At 57.0% G+C, this 16,617-nt stretch overlaps 1 protein-coding gene across 1 annotated transcript; it reads left to right on the top strand.

Annotated features, from left to right (window-relative positions):
- Positions 1-50: 50 nt before the first annotated feature.
- PIP5K1A (phosphatidylinositol-4-phosphate 5-kinase type 1 alpha) lies at positions 51-16,410 on the top strand (the record flags this gene model as incomplete). Its single annotated transcript, XM_084223349.1, has 16 exons — positions 51-108; positions 2,075-2,109; positions 2,533-2,607; positions 4,019-4,149; positions 4,237-4,354; positions 5,338-5,490; positions 6,623-6,922; positions 7,917-8,137; positions 9,466-9,549; positions 9,680-9,728; positions 10,305-10,389; positions 10,843-10,986; positions 11,966-12,104; positions 13,014-13,073; positions 13,534-13,597; positions 14,269-16,410. The coding sequence occupies 16 exons, from the start codon at positions 51-53 to the stop codon at positions 14,269-14,271; spliced, it is 1,719 nt and encodes a 572-aa protein (XP_084079475.1). The 3' UTR covers positions 14,272-16,410.
- Positions 16,411-16,617: the final 207 nt, after the last annotated feature.

Raw genomic sequence — 16,617 nt, 5'->3', positions numbered from 1 at the left:
CGTGGCGGGCGGGGGCGGGCTGAGGGGGGGGGCGCAGCGCGCGCTCCAAGATGGCGGCGGCGGGGCCCGAGTCCGGCGGCAGCAGCGGCAGCAGCGGCGGCCTCGGCGGTACCGGCCGGGAGCGGGCGCGGGGGCGGCGCCGGCGGCGCGGGGAGGGCCCGGCGGGCGCGGCCGGGGGCTCGGGGAGGGCCTGGGGGGGCCGAGGGCGTGAGGGGCTGAGGGGGCAGCGTGAGGGTGAGGGGGCTCTGGGGGCGTGAGGGGACTGGGGGGAACTAGGGGGGACCTCGGGGGGATCCTGGGGGTTACCAGGGGGATGTGGGGGGTTATGAGGGGGATTATGGGGGTTATGAGGGGGTTTGGGGGACTATGAGGGGGATCTGGGGGGTTATGAGGGGGTTTGGGGGGTTATGAGGGGGTTTTGGAGGTTATGAGGGGGATCTGGGGGGTTATGAGGGGATTTTGGGGGTTATGAGGGGCATCGCGGGGGTTATGAGGGGATTTTGGGGGTTATGAGGGGGATCGCGGGGGTTATGAGGGGATTTTGGGGGTTATGAGGGGGATTTGGGGCTTATGAGGGAGATTTGAGGGGTTATCAGGGGATTTTAGGGTTATGAGGGGGATCTGGGGGGTTATGAGGGGGTCTTGGGGGTTATGAGGGAGAATTGGGGTTTATGAGGGGATTTTGGAGGTTATGAGGGGGATTTTGGGGGGTTATGAGGGGGATTTTGGGGGGTTATGAGGGGGATTTGGGGCGTTATGTGGAGGTTTTGGGGGTTATGAGGGGATTTGAGGGGTTATGAGGGGGTTTTGGGGGCTATGAGGGGGTTTTGGGGGGTTATGAAGGGATTTTGGGGGTTATGAGGGGGTTTGGGGGGTATGAGGGGGATCTGGGGGGTTGTGAGGGGGATTTGGGTTTATGAGGGGTCTGGGGGCGTGAGGGGACTCCAAGGATCAGAGGGGTCTTGGGGGTTTGGGGTTTTCTGGGGGGTCTTTGGGGGTTTTGGGTGGGTTTGGGGCTGGGAGGCTGGAGGGTTCTTTTTGGGGTGTGGAAATTTAGGGATGATGGGGTTCTTTGGGGCCTTTGGGGCTTTTTTGGGGAGTGTAGAACTCTGGGGCTGGCAGGGGTTCTTTGGGGTTTTTATGGGGTTATTTTGGGGGGGGGGACTCTTTTGGGGAGGGGGTTTGGGGGAATTCTGGGGCATTTGGAGCTTCCTGGGGGAATTCTGGGGCATTTGGGGCTTCCTGGGGCTGTCTGAGGTGCCCCAGGGGGAGCCCAGACCCAACTTTTCCCTGGAAAACCCAAATCCTGAGCTCCCCTTTCCCTGTGAAACACCCGGGAATGCCCGGGGGGGGATCTGGGGGGCCCAAAATTCCCCAAAATAACGATTGAAAGTGCAGGTGGGGAGCGGGGCGGGGAGGGAGCCGCGCGTCTGTGCCAGGGAAATCCGATTCCCGTTCCCGTCGGGTGACTCACGGGGGTGGGAACGGCTCTGGGATCCCAAAATCCCAGGGAAATCCCAAAAAGAGCCCGGGAAGGGGCAGCAGAGCGGCAGAGCCCTGGGATTTGCTGGGTCAGCGGGGACGGGAGCCGGGGAACGGGCTGGAAAATCGGGAATTGCCGCCTCGGAGGCTTTTTTTGGGGATAAAACGCAGAGTTTTGGGCTCTGAAAGGCAGGGTTTTTGCTTTGCCTGGTTTTGCCTGAACCAGGCAGAACTGCTGGGAGAATCCAGGCCTTTATCCCACTTTTTTTCAGCTCCAAGTCACCCTTTCCACCTTAAATTTTGGGTTAGCTCCATAAAGATTCCATCTGGGAAGGAGTTCCTTGCTCCTCAGTTTTCCCTGGAAGGATTTGAGGCCTGATCCTTGATTTTCTGGCTCTTTATCCGTGTGTTTTTCTGGGAATTTGGGGCCAGAAACTCCAGGAGAGCAGCGTGTGTGGGTGGGATAATTCAGGTTTTGTGTTTTGTAGGAGTTTTCCCTGGTTTTGTGGGATTTTTCTCGTTTTTCTGGGATTTCACATTGCTTTTGTGGGGTTGATCCTCTCTGAGTGTGGATTTTCTTTTTTTTTGGTAGGATCCAACACCTTCAAGAAGTCCTTGACTCCTGAGGTGAGTTCCAGGCTGGAAAAATCCCAAATTTCAGCTTTTCTTGCTCCTTTTCCAAGCCTGCCTTGACGCTGGGCAGCTCCTCCCATGGGAGTTTTGGGAATTCATCCTTCCCAAGGGAATTCCTGCTTCAAAACCCGAATCAATTCTGGAACCACCCCCAAAATCCCTGGAAAAATTCAGTTTGACAGCTCCTGGATGAATCCTTGGATCCCTGGGCTGGGAATCACCGGATTGGGATTTGCAGCTTTCCCAAAATTCCTCCTAAAGCATTGGGATTACCGTGGGGAAAACCCAGCCCAGCTTCCCATGGGTTCCAGGAATAAACCCCAAACTTTTCCAGGTGGTTTTTGGGTGGGAAAAGCCCTGTAAAAAATTTAATGTTCCAACTCTCTTTCTCTGCTCCCATTTTTTCTTTTCCCCAAGATGCCGGGAGGATCCCAAACCATCCGGAAAGGCCACAGAGGAGTGGATTCCACGGGGGAAACCACCTACAAAAAGGTAAATTCCCGCTTCTGTTCACTTTTCCCAAGGAGTTTTGCCCGGGATCACTGTGGGAATGAGAGCACCATGGAAATGAAAGAAAAAGGGAATTTTCTGGGTTTTTTTTCTCATTCCAATTCCCTTTTCCACTGAGTTTCTATTCCCATTGGATCCTTCTCGTTCCCACTGAATTCTTGCAGTTCCCATTTCCATTGAATTCCGTCTGTTCCCACTGAATTCTCATTCCCGCTGAGTTCCTGTTCCCATTGAATTCCCATTGAGCTCCTGTTGCCTTTCCCACCAAATCCCTCCTGTTCCCAGCCCCATTCCCAGCTGGAATTCCCGTTCCCAGCGCGTTTCTGGGGGCTGGAACAGGAATTCCCATTCCCACTCCCATCCCCATTGTAATTCCTAGCCCCATTCCCGCTGTAACCCCATTTCCCTGTTCCCAGCTGTGATTCCCCTTCCCGTTCCCAGCTGTGATTCCCATTCCCAGCTGTAATTCCCGTTCCCATTCCCGTTCCCGTTCCCATTCCCGTTCCCAGCTGTAATTCCCGTTCCCAGCTGTAATTCCCGTTCCCAGCTGTGATTCCCGTTCCCATTACCAGCTGTAATTCCTGTTCCCAGCTGTAATTCCCATTTCCGTTTCTCCTGTAACTGCCATTCCCACTGTAATTCCCGTTCCCACTCCGTTCCCAGCTGTAATTCCCATTCCCATTCCTGTTCCCACTGTATTCCCACTGCATTCCCGTTCCCATTCCCAGCTCTAATTCCCATTTGAGTTCCCATCCCCATTCCCGCTGTAACCCTGTTCCACTCCATCCCCAGACGACGTTATCAGTGGTGAAGGGCGTCATCCATCCAGCTGTAACCCCTGTTCCCGTTCCCATCCCCATTCCCATCCCCATTCCCGTCCCCATTCCCATTCCCGTCCCCGTTCCCGTCCCCGTTCCCGTCCCCATTCCTGCTGTAACCCCCATTCCCGTCCCCATTCCCGTCCCCATTCCCGTCCCCGTTCCCGTCCCCATTCCCGCTGTGACCCCGTTCTCCCCCGTCCCCAGACGACGTCCTCGGTGCTGAAGGGCGCCATCCAGCTGTAACCCCCGTTCCCGTCCCCATTCCCATCCCCATTCCCGTCCCCATTCCCGTCCCCGTCCCCATTCCCGTTCCCATTCCTGTCCCCATTCCCATTCCCACTGTGACCCCGTTCTCCCCCGTCCCCAGACGACGTCCTCGGCGCTGAAGGGCGCCATCCAGCTGTAACCCCCGTCCCCGTTCCCGTCCCCGTTCCCGTCCCCGTTCCCGTCCCCGTTCCTGTCCCCATTCCCGTCCCCATTCCCGCTGTAACCCCCGTTCCCGTCCCCATTCCCGTCCCCATTCCCGTCCCCATTCCCATTCCCACTGTGACCCCGTTCTCCCCCGTCCCCAGACGACGTCCTCGGCGCTGAAGGGCGCCATCCAGCTGGGCATCACGCACACCGTGGGCAGCCTGAGCACCAAGCCCGAGCGCGACGTGCTCATGCAGGATTTCTACGTGGTGGAGAGCATCTTCTTCCCCAGGTCAGCCTCCCGGCTCCCTCCCGGGCCGCGCGGCCGGGTTCCCTGCAGGATCCCGACCCCGGTCCGGAACGTTCCGTGTCCCCGCAGCGAGGGCAGCAACCTCACCCCCGCCCACCACTACAACGATTTCCGCTTCAAGACCTACGCGCCCGTGGCCTTCCGCTACTTCCGGGAGCTCTTCGGCATCCGCCCCGACGACTACCTGGTCAGCTGGGACCCCTCTCCTTCCCTTTTCCTTCCCTGGAATTCCCTGGAATTCCCTTTTCCTTCTTCCATTTCTCTTTCCCCAGAATTCCTTTTTCCCCTTTCCCTTTTGCTTTCCTTGGAATTCCTTTTTCCCCCTTCCTGTTTTTCCCTTTTACCTTTTTGTCTTCCTTTTCCATTTCCTTTCTTCTTCTCTTCCCGTTTTTCCTCTTCCTTTTTTTTCTCTCCTCTCCTCTCCTCTCCTCTCCTCTCCTCTCCTCTCCTCTCCTCTCCTCTCCTCTCCTCTCCTCTCCTCTCCTCTCCTCTCCTCTCCTCTCCTCTCCTCCCCTCTCCTCCCCTCTCCTCCCCTCTCCTCGCTTTCCCCCTCTTTTTCCCCCTTTTCCTCCCCTTTTTCCTCATTTTTCTCCCCCATATTTTGGGACACCTTTTCCCCTCGTGCTGCCGCCCAGCCGCTCCTGGCTGCCCTTCCATGCTCCGAACCGTTCCCCTGCTCGCTTTGAGCAGGAAATCCCCAATCCCCCCGCTGTCCCCAGTCCTGGCTGTCCCCAGAGTCCCAGCCCCTGTCCCCATGTCCCCAGTCCCCCATCCCTCCCGGGGTCCCAGCCCTGTCCTGGTGTCCCCAATCCCCCAGCTGTCCCCAGTCCCATCCCTCCCATGTCCCCAGCCCTATCCCCTGTCCCCAATCCCCCATCCCTCCCCGTGTCCCCAGCCCTGTCCCCAATCCCCCATCCCTCCCCGTGTCCCCAGCCCTGTCCTGGTGTCCCCAATCCCCCAGCTGTCCCCAATCCCCCATCCCTCCCCGTGTCCCCAGCCCTGTCCCCAGTCCCCCATCCCTCCCGTGTCCCCAGCCCTGACCCCTGTCCCCAATCCCCCATTCCTCCCCGTGTCCCCAGCCCTGTCCCCAATCCCCCATCCCTCCCCATGTCCCCATGTCCCCAGTCCCCCATCCCTCCCGGGTCCCAGCCCTGTCCCCTGTCCCCGCAGTACTCGCTGTGCAGCGAGCCCCTGATCGAGCTCTCCAACTCGGGCGCCAGCGGCTCGCTCTTCTACGTCTCCAGCGACGACGAGTTCATCATCAAGACCGTGCAGCACAAGGAGGCCGAGTTCCTGCAGAAGCTGCTGCCCGGCTACTACATGGTGAGAGCGCCCGGAATTCCGGGAGTTCCCTGGGAATTCCCAGCCTGGCAGTCCGGGCAGTCCCGGCACAGCGCCCGGATCACCGGGGACAGCGGGGCCGGGCTCTCGTCCCCCCGGGTCTGAGCCCTTGCCAGGCCCAACAGTCCATGGAAAACCCCAAAATCATGGAAAACCCAAAATCCATGGAAAACCCAACAATCCATGGAAAACCCCCAAACCAGAGGTGTTTGGATGCTCTTCCCACGTTTTATCTGCAATTTTGATTCATTCCCAGCCCTAAAACCCCAAAACCCCCAAAATCCACAGAAAACCCAACAATCCATAGAACATCCCCACACCAGAGAAAATTTGATGCACTTCCCACATTTTATCTGTGGTTTTGATGCATCCCTACCCCCCAAACCCCCTCCTAACCCCCCCAACCCCTCCTAACCCCTCAAAATCAACCCAAACCCCTCCTAACCCCTCCTAACCCCCCCAAAACCCCTCCTAACCCCTCAAAATCACCCCAAACCCCCCCAAAACTCCTCGTAACCCCCCCAAACCCCTCATAACCCTCCCAAACCCCCTTCTAACCCCTCAAAACCCCTCCTAACCCCTCAAAATCACCCCAAACCCCCTTAAAACCCCTCCTAACCCCCCCCCAAACCCTTACTAACCGCCCCTAATCCCCCTAGACTTCCTCCTAACCCCTCAAAATCACCCCTAACCCCCCCAAAACCCTTCCTAACCCCTCAAAAATCACCCCAAACCCCCCAAACCCCCTCCTAACCCTCCCAAATCCCCTCCTAACCCTCCCAAACCCCCTCCTAACCCCTCAAAATCACCCCAAACCCCCCCAAAACCCCTCCTAACCCCCTCCAAACCCTTCCTAACCCCCCAAACCCCCTCCTAACCCTCCCAAACCCCCTCCTAACCCTCCCAAAACCCCTCCTAATCCCCTCCCAAACCCCCTCCTAGCCCCCCAAAACCCTTCCTAACCCCTCAAAATCACCCCTAACCCCTCCTAACCCCCCCAAAACCCCTCCTAACCCCCCCAAAACCCTTCCTAACCCCTCCAAACCCCCCCTAACCCCCCCAAACCCGCCGCACCCCCGTGACCGTTGGCGTCCCTCCCGTTGTGGCCCGGCAGAACCTGAACCAGAACCCGCGCACGCTGCTGCCCAAGTTCTACGGGCTGTACTGCGTGCAGGCGGGCGGCAAGAACATCCGCATCGTGGTGATGAACAACCTGCTGCCGCGCTCCGTGCGCATGCACCTCAAGTACGACCTCAAGGGCTCCACCTACAAGCGCCGCGCCTCGCCCAAGGAGCGCGACAAGGCCTTCCCCACCTTCAAGGACCTGGACTTCATGCAGGACCTGCCCGACGGGCTCTTCCTGGACGCCGACATGTACAACGCGCTGTGCAAGACGCTGCAGAGGGACTGCCTGGTCAGCGCGGCCGGGGGCGTTCTGCCGGGGTCTGGGGGGAATGGGGGTGGGATGGGATTTCTCCTGGGGTCTGGGGGAGAAATCGGGGTGGGATGGGCTTTTCCTGGGGTCTGGGGGGAAAATGGGGCTGGGATGGGCTTTGTACTGGCGTTCTTGGGGAAAATTTGGGGTGTTCTGCTTTTTCTCCTGGGGCCTGGGGGGAATCGGGGTGGGATGGGCTTTCTCCTGGGGTCTGGGGGGAATTGGGGCTGGGATGGGCTTTTCCTGGGGTTTGGGGGGAATCGGGGTGGGATGGGATTTCTACTGGCTTTTTTGGGGAAAATTTGGGGTATTCTGCCTTTTCTCCTGGGGTCTGGGGGGAAATCGGGGTGGGATGGGCTTTTCCTGGCGTTTTTGGGGAAAATTTGGGGTGTTCTGCCTTTTCTCCTGGGGCCTGGGGGGAATCGGGGTGGGATGGGCTTTTCCTGGCTTTTTTGGGGAAAATTTGGGGTGTTCTGCCTTTTCTCCTGGGGTCTGGGGGGAATCGGGGTGGGATGGGCTTTCTCCTGGGGTCTGGGGGGAATTGGGGCTGGGATGGGCTTTTCCTGGGGTCTGGGGGGAATTGGGGCTGGGATGGGCTTTTCCTGGGGTTTGGGGGGAAATCGGGGTGGGATGGACTTTTCCTGGGGTCTGGGGGGAATTGGGGGTGTTCTGCTGTTTTTCCTGGTTTTTGGGAGGAAATTGGGGGTGGGCTGAGCTTTTTCCTGGGGTCTTGGGGGAAATTGGGGCTGGGCTGGGCTTTCTCTTGTTTTTTGGGGGAGGATTGGGGGTGTTGCACCCTTTTTCCATGTTCTGGGGGTTTTCATGGCACGTGTTTCTGGGCGATCCCAAACCACGGTCCCGCCCCGTTTTTGCCCGTTTCCCATCAGGGCAGCCGCCTCCCTGTCGGGATCCCCCGGTGCCGTTCCCACATTCCCACATTCTCACATTCCCGCATTCCCGTTTCCACGGGCAGGTGCTGCAGAGCTTCAAGATCATGGACTACAGCCTGCTGGTGGCCATCCACAGCCTGGACCAGGCCCAGCGCGAGCGCGCGGCCGCCGGCGGCCACGGCGAGCGGGACGGGGAGCGCGACCCGCGGGGCCGGCCCGCGGCACAGAGAGCGCTCTACTCCACCGCCATGGAGTCCATCCAGGGGGAGGCACGGAGAGGGGGCACCATCGAGACCGATGACCAGTGAGATTGAGTGATTGATTGATTGATTGATTGGGAATCACTGGGGTTAACTGGGATGGACTGGGATGGACCGGGATGGACCGCGGCACAGAGAGCGCTCTACTCCACCGCCATGGAGTCCATCCAGGGGGAGGCACGGAGAGGGGGCACCATCGAGACCGATGATCAGTGAGAGAGATTGATTGATTGATTGATTGATTGATTGGGAATCACTGGGATGGACTGGGATGGACCGGGATGGACCGCGGCACAGAGAGCGCTCTACTCCACCGCCATGGAGTCCATCCAGGGGGAGGCACGCAGGGGAGGCACCATCGAGACTGATGATCAGTGAGATTGATTGATTGATTGATTGATTGATTGGGAATCACTGGGGTTAACTGGGATGGACTGGGATGGACTGGGCCAGCCCGCGGCACAGAGAGCGCTCTACTCCACCGCCATGGAGTCCATCCAGGGGGAGGCACGGAGAGGGGGCACCATCGAGACCGATGACCAGTGAGAGAGATTGATTGATTGATTGATTGATTGGGAATCACTGGGGTTAACTGGGATGGACTGGGACCCGCGGCACAGAGAGCGCTCTACTCCACCGCCATGGAGTCCATCCAGGGGGAGGCTCGGAGAGGGGGCACCATCGAGACCGATGACCAGTGAGATTGATTGAGTGATTGATTGATTGATTGGGAATCACTGGGGTTAACTGGGATGGACTGGGATGGACCGCGGCACAGAGAGCGCTCTACTCCACCGCCATGGAGTCCATCCAGGGGGAGGCACGGAGAGGGGGCACCATCGAGACCGATGACCAGTGAGATTGATTGATTGATTGATTGATTGGGAATCACTGGGGTTAACTGGGATGGACTGGGATGGACCGCGGCACAGAGAGCGCTCTACTCCACCGCCATGGAGTCCATCCAGGGGGAGGCACGGAGAGGGGGCACCATCGAGACCGATGACCAGTGAGAGAGATTGATTGATTGATTGATTGGGAATCACTGGGGTTAACTGGGATGGACTGGGATGGACTGGGATGGACCATCAAGACCAATGACCAGTGAGATGGGCTGGGAGTTACTGGGAATCACTGGGGCTTACTGGAGTTTACTGGGATTTACTGGGATGCATTCCCTATTCCCATTCCCTGACCCCATTCCCAATTCCCAATCCTATTCCCAATTCCTGATCCATTCCCTGACCCCATTCCTGATCCATTCCCTGACCCCATTCTCCATTCCCTGACCCCATTCCCCTTTCCCATTCCCCGTTCCCTGACCCCATTCCCCATTCCTGATCCCATTCCTGACCCCATCCCCTTTTCCCAGGATGGGCGGAATTCCCGCCAGGAACTCGCGGGGGGAGCGGCTGCTGCTCTACATCGGCATCATCGACGTCCTGCAGTCCTACAGGTCGGGCATCAGTCGCTAATTAATTGCCCATTAATTAACCCCGCATTTCCTGAGCCTTTCCTGCATGGGCTTCAGCCCCCGGGAATTCCTGGGAATTCCTGGGAATTCCTGCTCCATTCCCTCCCTGCAGGTTCGTGAAGAAGCTCGAGCACTCCTGGAAGGCCCTGGTGCACGATGGGGTGAGTGGGAACTGGGAATTCCTGTGGAAAGAGTGGGAATTTTTATGGAAAACCAGGAGTTTCTATGGAAAACCGGGAATTTTTTATGGAAAACCGGGAATTTTTTATGGAAAAAACAGGAATTTTTGTGGAAAAACGGGAATTTTTATGGAAAAAACGGGAATTTTTATGAAAAAAATAGGGATTTTTTATGGAAAAGCAGAACTTTTTGAAAGGAAAACGCCTTTTTATGGAGAAGTGGCCCTTTCCTATGGAAAATCCCCAATCTTTGAGGAAAACCCGAATTTCAAAGGCAAATCCCATCTTCTAAGGGAACTGCACACATTTTGAGATTCCTGAATCCCTGGGGTTTATTCCCGGAATCCCTGGGACTTATTCCCAGAATCCCTGGGGTTTGTTCCCGGAATCCCTGGGGTTTATTCCCGGAATCCCTGGGGTTTATTCCCGGAATCCCTGGGGTTTGTTCCCGGAATCCCTGGGATTTATTCCCGGATCCTGCCCCCGAGCCCCTCGGCGCCGCCCCCCCGCCCGGCATTCCCGGATCCCGGGGCTCATTCCCGTTTTCCCGGGTTCCAGGACACGGTGTCCGTGCACCGGCCCAGCTTCTACGCCGAGCGCTTCCAACGCTTCATGTGCCACACGGTGTTCCGCAGGATCCCACGTGAGTGCCCCCCAATTCCCAATTTCCCTCCCCAATTCCCGCCTGCCAGCCCCGCTCCCCATTGCCCCCCTTTTTTCCCAGCTTTTTCCTGGTTTTTTTCAGCTTTTCTCCTTCTCTGCCCCGCCATAAAAAGCTGGAAAAGTTCTTTTTTAATGGTGTTTTTTCCCCCTTCTCTGGGTTTTCCTGCTGTTTTATAGCTTTTTTCCTATTTTTTTCAGCTTGTTTTTCCTTTTCTTAACATAAAAATTCCCTGGAAAAAGTTGGAAAAGCGCTTTTTTTTGGTTAGGGATTTTTTCCCCCTTTTCCAACCTTTTCCTCCTTCTCCTACTTCTTTTCACCTGAAAACCTCCCTGAAAAGCAGCTTTATTTTCCCTGGGGATTGCTTTCCTGGAGGATTTCCCCTTTTCCCGCTCCCTGCCCCGGGTGATCCCGCTTTTCACGGTTCCTTTCCAGTGAAGCCCTCCCCGTCCAAGAAGAGCCGGGGCGGTGCCGCCGCGCCCCGCAGGAGCTGCCCCGGGGGGACCCCGGCCCCGAGCCAGCTCCCGGCCGCCGGCGACGCCCGGGCCCCGCCGGGCCCCGAGCTGGACCTGGAGCAAGGTGGGCAGCAGGAGCTCTAGCCCAAACACCCGCTTGTGTCCTGAAAATCCCCGTTTGTGTCCTGAAAAACCCCGCTTGTGTCCTGAAAAACCCCGTTTATATCCCAAAAATCCCCATTTGTATCCCGAAAAATCCTGTTGGTGTCTCAAAACCCCCATTTGTATCCCAAAAAACCCCTTTGTATCCCGAATATCCCCATTTGTGTTCCAAAAACCCCATTTGTATACCGAAAAACCCCGTTTGTATCCCAAAAATCCCTGTTTGTATCCCAAAAATCCCCATTTTCGTCCCACAGAATCCCCATTGTTATCCCAGAAATCCCAACCCCATTCTCAGTTTCCTGACTCCATTCCCAATCCCGTTCCCAGGTTCCCGTTCCCATCCCTGACCCCGTCCCGTTCCCCTGCAGGCTCCCATTCCCGATTTCCTGTCCCCGTTCCCATTCCCAGGTTCCCGTCCCTGACCCGTTCCCGTTCCCCTGCAGGCTCCCAATCCCGTTTCCATTCCCAGTTTCCCGTTCCCGTTCCCATTCCCAGTTTCCCGTCCCTGACCCGGTCCTGTTCCCCTGCAGGCTCCCATTCCCGATTTCCTGTCCCCGTTCCCATTCCCAGGTTCCCGTCCCTGACCCGGTCCCGTTCCCCCGCAGGCTCCCAATCCCGTTTCCATTCCCAGTTTCCCATTCCCATTCCCAGTTTCCTGTTCCCGTCCCTGACCCGGTCCCGTTCCCCTGCAGGCTCCCAATCCCGTTTCCATTCCCAGTTTCCCAATCCCGTTTCCATTCCCAGTTTCCCGTTCCCGTTTCCATTCCCAGTTTCCCGTTCCCATTCCCGGGTTCCCGTCCCTGACCCGGTCCCGTTCCCCTGCAGGCTCCCAATCCCGTTTCCATTCCCAGTTTCCCGTTCCCGTTCCCATTCCCAGTTTCCCGTTCCCGTTCCCATTCCCGGGTTCCCGTCCCTGACCCGGTCCCGTTCCCCCGCAGGCTCCCGCCCGGATCTGCTCCCGCGCTCGGTGCCGGGGGTGGGCGGGCCCTCGGTGGCGCCGTCGCTGTCGCTGTCGCTGTCCCCGTCCCTGTCCAGCCCCTCCCTGGGCAGCGCCGGCGCCGCCTCCCCCCCCAGCAGGTGGGAAAGGGGGATCGGGATCGGGAAAGGGGGTTTGGGATCGGGAAAGGATCGGGATCGGGAAAAGGGGGTTTGGGATCGGGAAAGGGGGATTGGGATTGGGAGAGGGGGTTTGGGATCGGGAAAGGGGGATTGGGATTGGGAAGGGATTTGGGATCGGGAAAGGGGGATTGGGATCGGGAAAGGGGGATTGGGATTGGGAAAAGGGGGTTTGGGATCGGGAAAAGGGGGTTTGGGATCGGGAAAAGGGGGTTTGGGATCGGGAAAGGGGGATCTGGGATTGGGAAAAGGGGGTTTGGGATTGGGAAAAGGGGGTTTGGGATTGGGAAGGGGTTTGGGATCGGGAAAGGGGACTGGGATTGGGAAGGGGGGATTGGGATCGGGAGAGGGGACTGGGATTGGGAAAGGGGACTGGGATTGGGAAAAGGGGGTTTGGGATCGGGAAAGGGGGATCTGGGATTGGGAAGGGGTTTGGGATCGGGAAAGGGGGATTTGGGATCGGGAAAGGGGGATTTGGGATCGGGAAAGGGGGATTGGGATCGGGAAAGGGGGATTGGGATCGGGAAAAGGGGGTTTGGGATTGGGAAAGGGGGATCGGGATCGAGAGAGGGGGTTTGGGATCGGGAAAGGGGGATTGGGATTGGGAGAGGGGACTGGGATTGGGAAAAGGGGGTTTGGGATCAGGAGGGGGGGATTTGGGATCAGTCCTGAGGGGTTTGGGTTCGGGAAAAGGGGTTTGGGATTGGGAAAGGGGGTTTGGGATCGGGAACCTGCAATGGGAGTTTGGGATCAATCCCGAGGGGGCCCCATCCCGCGTTCCCGAGGTTTGGATCCCGAGTTCCCGGGGCTGATCCCGAGTTCCTGGGGTTTGGATCCCGAGTTCCCGGGGCTGATCCCGCCTTCCCGCAGGTCCGTGGGGGTGGAGGTGCACCCGGGGCCCGGCGCCGCTCCCGGAGCCGCCCTGCCCAGGTGAGCCCATCCCGGTTTTTTTTTTGGGATCCTCCCCTGGAATTCCCGGCGTTTGGAGCTCGCTGGGCTCGCTGCTCCCCCGGACCTGCCGGGGTTTTGGGAGCTCCCCGAACTCTGGGGTGTTCCTGCTCTCCCTGTGGGATTCCCTGGGAATGCTCTGTCCATCCACAAATTCCATGGAATTCCGAGGAGGAGTTAACCTGGGGCGTTCTCTCCATCCCTGGGATTTCCATCTGGAATCCCCTTCATCCATTAATTCCATGGAATTCCCAGCTGGAGTTTTCTCTTCACCCACGTTCTCCACAGGAAATCCTGGATTTTCTGATGCTTTCCAGGCAGTTTTCCCAGAATTCCTTGGGAATTCCATGGGAACAGCAGGGGGTTGGGATGGAGGGCTGCGATTCCCTGGATTTCCCCCCAGAATTCCCCCACATTCCTGTTTTTCCCGTGGTTCTTCCAGCGGATCCCCGGGCCCCTCCCTGCCCCTGGAGCTGGAGGAGCTGCAGGAGACCGAGATCAGCTTTGTGAGTGTTTTCCATGGAAAAATCTGGGAATTCCCAGGGACTGGGGTGGGGGGGATCCCGGAATTTCCTGGGAATGCAGCGGGATCGGCTCCTCCCTCGTTCCCGGGGCTTTGGGCAGCCCCAGATCCCTGGAATTGGAGGGAAAGGAGGGAAATCCCTCATTCCCGAGCGTCTGGAATGTCCCAAACACCCCCAAATCCCTGGAATTGGAGGAAAAGGAGGTGAATCCCTCAGTCCCGAGGGTCTGGAATGTCCCAAACACCCCCAAATCCCTGGAATTGGAGGAAAAGGAGGTGAATCCCTCAGTCCCGAGGGTCTGGAATGTCGCAGATCCCACCCGGAGCATTCCCAGATCTCCCATCTTCAATCCCAACACCATCCAGGGGGAATTCCTGCCCAAAACTCCGGGAATTCCGTCTAAAAATGAGGAGAATTCCTCATTCCCGAGGGTCTGGAATATCCCAACCCCCCCCAAATCCCTGGAATTGCCCAAAAAGGAGGGAAACCCCTCAGTCCCTGCCTCTGGAATGTCGCAGGTCCCACCCAGGGCATTCCCAGCTTTTCCCTCCTGTCCCGGGGTTGGGAATTTCGGGATGAGCCCCGGACATTCCTTGGGGAAGGGAAGGATCCCTTCCCTCATTCCCTGTTCTTTTGGTTTCTTCTCTTCCCAGTGAGCGGTGGGATCCCAGCAGAGCCTCGGAATTCCGGAATTCCCGCTCTTCCCAGCGCTCCCGGAGCAGCGGGGATGCCCCGGGAATGTCGGGAATGTCGGGATCCCCCCCGGAATTCCCGGCGCCGCCGAGCCCCTGGGGAAGCCGAGCACGACAGGGATGGAAACCCCGGGAGCAGGGAGCTGAAATTCCCAGGAAATCCCAGATTTTGGGATGAAAAAAGGGCAGAGAATTCCTGGAAAATTCCCAGCTGGAATCGGAGCCGCACCGATTTTTTTAGGGGAATTTTTTTGGGGAATTTTGGATTTTTTTTGGATTTTTATCCTGGTTTTTTCTTTTTTGGCATTTCCGTAGGATCCCATCCTGGTTTTCAGTCCTGTGGGAGTTCCTGGGACTGCTAATTATTAATTATTAATTAATTTTTATTCGGGAATCGGGCTTTGCTCCGGGTTTTCCATGGGAAATCCCCTGGAAAACAGGGAAAACAGGAGGAGGAATCATGGAAAAGCTCCTGGCTCCCCTTTTCCCAGCAGGAATTTTAGGAAGCTTTTTCCACAGTCTGGGAAGACTTTTTGTGGAATTTTTTTGGGATTATTTTGGGGATTCTTCGGGATTTTTTTAGGATTTTTGGGGATTTTGGGAATCCGAGCCCACGCCGGGATTTCCCCCCGGGTTTTTTTAAGGATTTCCCTCCAAACCCCCGGCTCAATCCCACCTTTCCAATCCCCAAATCCCAATTTTTTAGCACCTCTGACAATCCCAGCAAATTCCCGGAGCAGATTTTGGGATGGGGAAAAAAACCCCCCAAAAACCCAAAGAAATCCAGGCTGAGGAATTTCCCGGCTGGATCCATCCCAAAACCCCCCGAATTCCCCAAATTCCCTAAACCCCGGGGCTGGAGCCGATTTTGCTCCATCCCTGATTTTTTTTTATGGAAAAGCTCCCCCTCCCAAAGTCCCGCTTGGAAAATTCCCATTTTTTACAGCTGCACTTCCGAGCGTTTTGTGCCCCTGGGATGTGGGGCAGGGGGTCCCTCCCTCTCCCCTCTCCCCTCTCCCCTCTCCCTTTCCCGCAGTTTTTGAGGAAAATCCGATTTTCCCGGTCCCTGGAGCGGCCTCAGCCCGGGAGGGAATTCGGGGACAATTCCCGGATTTCCCTTTCCCACAATGTTTGTCTATATTAGACAAAGCCCCTCCCCAGCCCCTCTTAGTCCCATTTTTTATCACACCAGGAGGGGAAATTTCCCCAATTTTTCCCCCAATTTTTTCCCTTTTTTTTCCCCCATTTTCCCCCCATTTTTTCCCCATTTTTTCCCCATTTTCCCCCCATTTTTTCCCCAATTTTTCCCCCATTTTTCCCCGATTTTTCCCCATTTTTCCCCCATTTTTTCCCCATTTTTTCCCCAGTTCCCCCCCTCCCAGAACGGAATATTTATGAATATTTAAATACTTTTGGGACAATTCCCCTTTTTCCTGGGAATTCTCCCCATCCGGAGGCTGGGGGGGAGGGGCGGGGTCAGAATTTTTGGGGTTTTTTTGGTGGTTTTTATGGTTTTTGGAATTTTTTTTTTGGTTTTTTTTTTGGATTTTCCTGTTCCAAAGGGGGAAATTTGGGAATTGTGGGGGGAATTTTCCAGGAGAAACAAAAGAGGATTTGGCTCTTCCCGGGATGGAAACGGAACCCTCCTGGAATTGGGGGCAGAATTCCTGGAATTCTCCTGGACTTGGAACGGGAACTTCCCTGGACTGGAGGGGAATTCCTGGAACACTCTGGGAATGGACAGCGGGGACGGAACCCTCCTGGATTTGGGACGGAATTCCGGAATCCTCCTGGACTTGGGACGGACTTTGCCTGGGTTTGGGGACGGAATCCCTGGAATCTCCTGGAATTCCCCTGGAATTCGGGAACAGGATTTTGTGGGAATTCCCCTGGAATCGGGAATAGGATTTGTGGGAACCTCCCGGAATTCCCCTGGATTCAGGAATAGGATTTCGTGGGAATCTCCCTGGAATCTCCTGGAGTCTCCCTGGATTCGGGAATAGGATTTCGTGGGAATCCCCCTGGATTCGGGAATCAGATTTCGTGGGAATCTCCTGGCATCCCCCTGGATTTGGGAACAGGATTTCGTGGGGTTTCCCTGGAATTTCCCCCGGGTTTGGGGATGGAATTTTCCTGGATTGGGAATGGAGTTCCTGGAATTGTCGTGTCCAGCCTGGAATTGTTGTCACCCTCCCGGGGACCCTGGGACAGCCCTGGGGACATCGGGGGGACCCTGGGGGTTCCCTTTGGGGACATTCCCGGCCCTTTTGGGGGACATTCCCGGCCCTTTGGGGACATTCCCGGCCCTTT

The sequence above is a fragment of the Fringilla coelebs genome (assembly GCF_963513975.1).
Source record: "Fringilla coelebs genome assembly, chromosome: 29".
Taxonomy (NCBI): Eukaryota; Metazoa; Chordata; class Aves; order Passeriformes; family Fringillidae; genus Fringilla; species Fringilla coelebs.
Note: the sequence above shows the minus strand (reverse complement) of the source record. Positions and strands in the feature narration are given on the sequence as shown.